The sequence below is a fragment of the Armigeres subalbatus genome, chromosome 3, assembly GCF_024139115.2.
Source record: "Armigeres subalbatus isolate Guangzhou_Male chromosome 3, GZ_Asu_2, whole genome shotgun sequence".
Classification (NCBI taxonomy): Eukaryota; Metazoa; Arthropoda; class Insecta; order Diptera; family Culicidae; genus Armigeres; species Armigeres subalbatus.
The window spans coordinates 314685571-314693450 of record NC_085141.1 but is presented as its reverse complement, the minus strand read 5'-3'; the positions used below and the strand labels follow the sequence as shown (position 1 = coordinate 314693450).

General features: G+C 39.6%; 2 protein-coding genes across 3 annotated transcripts; one reads left to right on the top strand and one right to left on the bottom strand.

Moving 5' to 3' along the window:
• Nucleotides 1-4586: 4586 nt before the first annotated feature.
• LOC134220867 (uncharacterized) lies at nt 4587-5511 on the top strand. Of its 2 annotated transcripts, none has more exons than XM_062700025.1 (3): nt 4587-4725; nt 4788-5009; nt 5073-5511. In XM_062700025.1, coding segments are annotated over exons 1-3 (591 nt in total). In that variant the 5' UTR covers nt 4587-4724; the 3' UTR covers nt 5441-5511. The 2 variants fall into 2 exon arrangements, with proteins under 2 accessions (XP_062556009.1, XP_062556010.1); XM_062700026.1 differs by having other exon boundaries at nt 4596-4729.
• A 153-nt stretch (nt 5512-5664) lies between these two features.
• Nucleotides 5665-6791, bottom strand: LOC134220865 (carbonic anhydrase 1-like). The gene has a single exon (XM_062700024.1). It carries the CDS (start codon nt 6720-6722, stop codon nt 5733-5735), a length of 990 nt encoding a protein of 329 aa, XP_062556008.1. The 5' UTR covers nt 6723-6791; the 3' UTR covers nt 5665-5732.
• Nucleotides 6792-7880: the final 1089 nt, after the last annotated feature.

Here is a 7880-nt window from a genome sequence, read left to right as displayed (position 1 = left end):
GATATTAAAGTTTAATGTATATCATATTTTCGTGACGGTCCCCGATTTTCGCAATCGTAAAGTGTACTCCAATATAGAAAAATGTGCAAAAATGTGTCTTGTGCAAATGTGTTGCATGGGGTGTGTCGAAGAGTTGAGGCGCATACGTACACTTGTGTACGTCATGGAGGGGGCGCAATGCCCAATAGTCATCCCCCGAAGTATTGCTTAATTGCGGGCCGGGGGAATGACTGGAGAGGAAGGAGTTGGTTTTAGTGGGTCGGGAGTGGTGATCCCATCTCCACACTACCTGGGTTCGCCTCCCCAGGTGTCTGGTTGCAGATTTCCATTACCTCCGTTAAAAAAAAAAGAGACGTAGGTAGGTAATCGAAGGTAGCTGCGATATGTGTTGTGGCGCGCGTACAGCTACTTATGTTTCAGTGCGCGCGAAATCACGCATCGCAGGCACCTTTGATTGCATGCGTATGTTTTCATGGCAATTAATGAATTTCAAAGTGCTCAACCAAACTCCAAACAAATCAGCCAAAAACTGATTTAAAGTTTATTCAGTAATAGTAGAATTTTATGTCGAATTGTTCAATTTCCTGCAAATCTGGGCTCAATCGGGCTTTTCCATCCATCGGAAAATCCGAAGAGACATCCCAAAAATTTCAAATACATCCCAAGAAAATTCAAGACAAATTTCCGCAAGAACTTAGAAATTTGTTTGTGTAAATAAAGATGAATTTCTCGTTTCAATTTTGGGGGAATCCCTTTATTTGGCCATACTGAAATTGTTATAAATTTACAAGATAATTTAAGAAGAATTTTCAATTTCAATTCTCTTGAATTTTCAGGAAAATTTCCTCAAAATTTTCATGGTTAATTCTCCCTATTTTACACGAATTAATTTTTTGAAACGAATTTCACTGAAAATTATTTCTAAAATCCACGGAAAATTAATCGAGTTCTTCAAAAATTATTCTCATTCTCGACGGGTATTCTGGAAATACCGAAAAGATCAGATGAATTATAAAGAAATTTTAAAAAATTGGTTTCAGCCAAAAAAGTCATAATGGAATTCTATTTTGTTTTTGCCGTTTGAAAAAAAAAATAGATCGGTCATTGCGTTCTGATACAATGATCGAAATACCTTTTAACCAGACACTTTGAAAACGCCATGCTACCAAGGAAAATTTGAACGAATGCTGCCATCGGGAATTTTTTAACCAGCACATAATTAAAAAATGTCAACCGGCTAGTGTGAATGTGTTTTTACGTATGAAATTTTAAGCCTGAAACATTATTCTATTATGTATAACTTTTGTAATATTTATATTATCTGCATTTAGAAGAAAAATTTATAAGTTAGTAATCCAATTATATTTTATACTAGCTTTATGTACCCGGCCTTGCTCGGAATTGCCAGTTTGATTCGCAGTTTTTTTTTCACAATCGGAAAATGAATAAACCAATTGGTCAACAGGATAATTGCGTTTTCTTATCGATACTTCATCATTTGATCAGAAGAAGGCAGATTTCATTTGAAAACATTGACTGGTTTTGAAGAAGGGAGCAAACCCATAATCGCCATATTCCGGGCAAACGTTTATTTCTAAAGAAGGAAAAACATCCACCGATGCCTTATTCCGGGCAAACGTCTATTTTTAAAGAAGGGATCACATTCACCATCCAGAAGGAAACACATTAATCATTGCTTGTCACTGGGCAACCATAATTTCGATAAATGGTTAAATTGATCGATAACTAAACAATACAATAATGGGTTCAGAAGTTAGGCTGGAGCATACACACAAACATACAAACATTGAGTTTTATATATCTCGGTACTTATTCAAAGGACGTATGTGATTTTGTAAACAAAGATGCATACGTCGATTTGTCAAATATGATGGCACTCCCACGCAAACCAACACAACGAACATGTAGCCCTAACTGTATGTGGCGATGGTTTGCGTGGGAGTGCTATCAGATTGCAGAAATCAACGTTTAAATTTTTGTTTACAAAATCACATACGTCACATACGTTGAATAAGTATCCGAGATATATAGATAGCTAATAGCTATATGTATTCGGCTTTGCTAGGGACTGAAAAGTAAATTATTCAATTAAAATGTCCAATGTTGTAGCACAAAACCCACAGAGGTAGATCTACCGCTCATAGAATTGTTCCTTTGTATCAATCTATTTTTATATATTTGTTTGGCCCTTCTACCTTTTCAATAAACATCTTCCAAAAATAGAGAATAAGTGTACCAAATCTGGTTGTAATTTATCCTGGGAGTTACACTGAATTGCTCATTTTTTTAAAGACAACCCCTTCCCCATAACTTCCCTTTTTCCCCAATGACCCTCCCACCTCCTTTGTTATCTTCTCCTTGGGATAGAAAATGTGTACACCAATTTTGGTTGAAATCGGTCCTGGGAGTTAGGTGTTACACTGAATTGCTCTTTTTCTAAATACAACCCTTCCCCCTTACCCTCCCTTTTTCCCAATGATCATACCACCCTTTGTTATTTTCTCCTTAGGATAGAGAATGTGTACCAAATTTGGATGAAATCGGTCCAGGGGTTCAAAAGATACACTGAATTGCTTGTTTTCTGAACAATACCCTCCCCCAGCCCCCTCCCTCTTTCCCAAATTACACTTCCATATGATCGACTACTCTTAGTGAATATGTGTACAAAATTTGGTTGATATGGGTACTGGGGTTGGGAGTTACACTGAATTGCTCGTTTTATAAAGACAACCCTCCCCCATACCCTCCTTTTTTACAATGACCGCCCCACCCGCTTTGTTATCTTTTTGTTTAGGTAGAGAATGTTTGTATCAAATTTGGTTGAAATCGGAGCAGGGGTTCAGAATTTACTCTGAATTACCCGTTTTCTGAACCATACCCTCCTCCAGACCCTCCCCCTTTCAAAGATTACACTCTCATATGGTTGTCTCCTTATATTGAATATGTGTACAAAATTTGATTGAAATCGGTCCTAGGAGATGCAAGTTACACATAATTGTTCGTTTTCTAAACAAAACCCCTCCCCCTTTTCTAAATGACCCTCCCACCCCCTTTGTCAACTTCCCCTGAGGATAGAGAACGTGTGTACCAAATTTGGTTGAATTCGGCCAAGTGGTTCAGAAGTAGTTAGCGAACATACATACATAGATTGATTTTTATATATATAGATTTGCTGACTTATTGATTATCTTCAAGTATCTTTAAATAAGAAGGTAAGTCTTCAAATATTTTGAAAAGTCTTCAAAATGTCTTCATGAAATAAATGTCTTCACAGATATTCAAATGTCTTCAAATTGAAGACATGTCTTCAAATCTGGCATCTCTGCTCGTTACAGCTGTTTTGTCTCGTCGGATGATTGATGAACGTGATTCACTGGTTTGGCGCGATGAGAAATGGAAACATAAATTCTCTCGGCTCTCTTTTTCATCCCTTTCATCCCACACATGCTAGCACACATGCGTCGAAACGATTCATTCTTACACGATAAATCGTTCGACCACAAATGTACCTAATATAAAAAATAAGATTCTAATATTTAAAGTAGTGCGGGATATTTTATTTTTCGTGTAGAAAACCCAGGAAATTTACCCATGAATACCACTGATATGGATAAAGCGGGTTGATTGGTTAAGTTAACATATTTAACTAGGGGGAATGACGGCTTTGGCAGGTTTTGTTCTATTATTGGCAGGGGGGTTTTTTATGACTGACTAGGCTCAAATTTGGCCTAAACATTCTTTGCATGTCAAAGAATATTGTGGCCAAATTTCATAAAATTTGGTCGACAAAAACCCCCTGCCAATAATAGAACAAAACCTGCCAAAGCCGTCTTTCCCCCTAAGTCTAATCCAATATTTCTCGGGTACTTATTCGAAAGGACGTATGTGATTTTGTAAACAAAGATTCAAACGTCGATTAGTCCGATCTGATAGCTCTCCCACGCAAACCATCACCATAGACAGATAGGGGGAGGCTTCGGCTACCTGTTGGTGGTGTTGGTTTGCGTGGGAGTGCCATCAGATCGGACTAATCGACGTTTGAATCTTTGTTTACAAAATCACATACGTCCTTTTGAATAAGTACCCGAGATTTAACTGAGGCTTTCGATTCAGGCTACTGTCATGCTATTGTTTAGCCAAAAGATATTTTAGTTACTAGATAAAGATTGTCGCTACTGTTCCCTTTGTTCTGCTGTCCGAAACATGTGTGGTACATACCTGTCAAATCGTATGGATTTTCCTTCTTTGACATTTAGCTCCCCTATCCTCGCCAGCAAAAGATGTTCCGGACAGCGACGACAGCGACAATCTTTATCTAGTAACTAAAATATCTTTTGTTTAGCCCATCGCCAAATCGTAGCCAGGATGTCCCGGGCACAATTTTTTTTCATACTATACTTTTCAATGATGACAGCGGTCTATGTCTATTGATGATGATGACACCGCGCTTGTCACAGGGTCGTTTCGATTCGTTCATAAAAGTGACAAATGCAATAAAAATGCCAAACCAAATTTGATTAGCGTGCTTTTGTGTTGGTATTTGTGAAATGATGCACGTTGATGTTCATGCGTTCATCAAATTCATTAAACAGTCAAGCAGCTGATTGTTTATGTTTACCTTCCGCCGAAACGAAGCAAATTGAAAAGTTTTCAGTATTTTAATCGTCCAAATCACACATTTTCTCACTTTTATTTACGTCAGAAGTAAGTACGTTGGATCAACATTAGCGCTGCATTGAATTTCATAATCTACAATCCATTTCCAGTGACTAGAACTTGCATCGTGCGCGGCTGTAAAAGTAGAGCGAAACCGAAGAGCAACTTTCCAAATTCGATCAAGTTTTTCCACTTCCCTAAAATTGATAAGCGGACCAAAACATTTGAAATACTCTCCACTACCCGGCGGAAAAAGTGGTGCAAAGTGCTTGGACTAGTCGATCACAAACGTTTCGATTATCATGTCGTGTGTTCCCTTCATTTTGTTACAGGTGAGGCAAAGATCTTTATTTTTCAATTTAATGCTTGAGGCTACCATCATACCGCCCATGTAGGTCAAAGCGCCAAGCTCAATGAAGACGGCCACGTAGATTGGGTTCCCAGTTTGTATTTGGACCCGGAGTCGGCCAGTCATATACCACGGTATGCGCCAAAGCAGGCGTTCGTAGATGTGCCTTGCGATCCCTCCCGAAGACAGTTCGACTATTCGGCTCCAACGGAGCTGATCGAAGACGAAAGCGACGACAGCTACGAGTACGATATAACGGAAATGGTGAAGGAACGGCAGGATCAAAATCCGCAACAGGCATTGATCATTGAGAACAACAGACTTGGAACCGTGCGGGAAGTGGAAATGGATTTCACGAATGATGAGGTGGTTAAAGCTTGCAAAGCTGGAAAGCTAATCGTGAAGAACAGGTAAAAGATGACCAAGTAAGATCAAGCTTACGCATACACTTTGCCAGCTGAATAAATTTTATAATTTTCTATTAAGTGGTGTTTTGAATTGATCATTGAGAAAAGCGGTACGGAGTAACCCTAAAGAGTAATCGTTAATGGTAAAAGCTAGAAAATAGAAATAGGTTAATATGTTACTGTGTTAAGATACTCAATAATTTGACGATAGTTTCTAAAAACAGTGTAAGAAATTGTCTTATTATATGTCTGATTTGTTCAACTGATTTATTATAACTTTCAGATTTCGCAAAAAAAAGTCAACCAGATTTTTCTTCCATCTCCTTCCGCAATGCTTCAATGAACTGCCTGCATCCGCCAGGTGCTCCGATGTCGATGTTCATTCGATCTACCAGCCAACGGTCGTTCCGATATTTTGAGTGTGGCAACACCGAGAGCGTTGAATTGCAACACTGTGTCAGAGGGTTTACGTGGAACAAATGCCTATCCCCAAGGACAGCTACAGGATCGGGTTCGTGCTGGATAACTCGCATTCTTTGGTCCAGCAGCTGACGGAATTGGGTCAACTGTTGAAAGTCGATGCATTCCTGTGTTCGGGATATTAACCATTGGATTGGATGACTGTTCGATGTGGTACGCGTTGATCCCCAGTAGAGGAAATAATCGTTGGTGAAGGTATGAAACAGGTCAAGGATTGGAAAAAGGTTTGGCTTGAACACCGTATCGGGAAACACTATTTCCTTTAAGTTTTCGATCACCGATTGGATGAACTTATTCGGCGCGGATTTTAGATTGTAGAAGTAAACCAAGGAAATAACTCCACCGACGTGTTCCAATGCTTCCTGCTGAGTTTCGTACTCATTGTTGAAATGGATCACGTGCACCTCCAGTGGAAGGTGAGCGTTGTCTATGGTGTGAGCACTTCCATCAACTGCTGTGTTGCCCCAATGGAAATGGAGTTGAGAGAAGACGTAACGACCTGCCAGAGGACCTCCCTCCAGATAGGGTATTGCGTTGTCCGGCCACTTGGCACTGAGAATCACCGTTTCACCGGTATTGGTTAACTTGATTTTGCTTGGAAGCGTGTCGTAGCCGTGCCATAGCAGTTCCGGTAACGTGAGCTTTTCAGAGCTATTGATGTTGATATCGATGGGCGATGGGAGAGAAGATTCCTTTGCAGCTATATTATCGAATAGCAAATTCGATGGTTCCCTATCTGGTGTGGATTCGGTTTCGGATGATTTGTCACTTGTCAGAGAAGATTCGTTCGAGTCTTTCCGAAGGGACATTTTATTTCAGAGAGTGAGAAATTTTGATTTTCTAAATTTGAAGTAATGCGAAATCCCTGGCTTCCTTTGTTGGAGAAATCAAAATTCAACATTTTTGTTAATAAGTATTTTGCAACAAAATAACAGCTTTTGTGATCATGTTCCAAGGCTCTCATAGACGTTTAACCCTTAAGCCCCAAACGGAACGGCGACGGAAACGGCAAATTTGACAGAAAATATATGGGCTAACTGCCAAATTTTCCGTTTCCGTCGCCGTTCCGTTATATTGCGTTTGGGGCTTTATGCGGCCAACAAAAAAAAACACGTGGATGGCCGACAGGGTACCCGTCTTCCCATAAATTGATATCCTCATAACTTCAACAATTTTCAACCGATTTGGATAATTTTGACAGTTTTGGAAACAGAAACTCATATACTTTTTGCCCATTGTCAAGGTTTACAGCGTATGCCCATGGTTGTACAAGAAATCTTTGAAGTAAGGCTTAAGAGTCTACACGCGTAACCAAAGGCCATTCAACCAGTTTCAAATATGCTACAAGCTCTTTGCGCTTCTTAGAATTGAAGGTGTTCACAGTGTATGCTTCGGGTAATGCAAAAATCCCTGAAATGAGGTCTTAGTCATCCGAGAAATCTCTGGAACAAAGCCTAAAGATCTACTCGCGTAACCAAAGGCCTATTATGCAAATTCAAATACGGTACATGCTCTTTGTGGTACTTAGCATAGAATACGTTCACAGTATATGTTCCGAGTCATCCAAGAAATCTCTGGAGTAAGGCCTTAAGGTCTACAATCGTAACCATGGGTCTCTATGGACTTGTCTCAAAAGTGGTACACGCTCTTTGCGCATCTTGAAATCAAATGTGATCACTACATATGTTCTGTGCTATCGAAGAAATCTCTCGGATAAGTCATCTTCCGCCTTCATTGCATATGTTCATGGTCATCCAAGAAAACCCTGGAAAAGGCCTTAAGATCTACACGCGTAACCAAAGATCTTTCAGATTTTTTCAAAAGTGTTATATGCCCTTTGTGGTATGTACATATAATGAATTGCGTCCATTGCATAGGTTCATGGTCACCCAAGAAAACCCTGGAATAGGCCTTTTAATCTGCATGGGTACCCAGAGATCTTTTGGCTTGCTTCAAAAGTGGTACAT

Bases quoted from the DNA above. Each gene is read 5' to 3' on its own strand.
- LOC134220867 (XM_062700025.1), top strand. The intron at 5,010-5,072 runs GTGAGGCAAAGA...CCGCCCATGTAG, and splicing joins TTCCCTTCATTTTGTTACAG to GTCAAAGCGCCAAGCTCAAT.
- LOC134220865 (XM_062700024.1), bottom strand. From the start codon at position 6,722: ATGTCCCTTCGGAAAGACTCGAACGAATCTTCTCTGACAAGTGACAAA.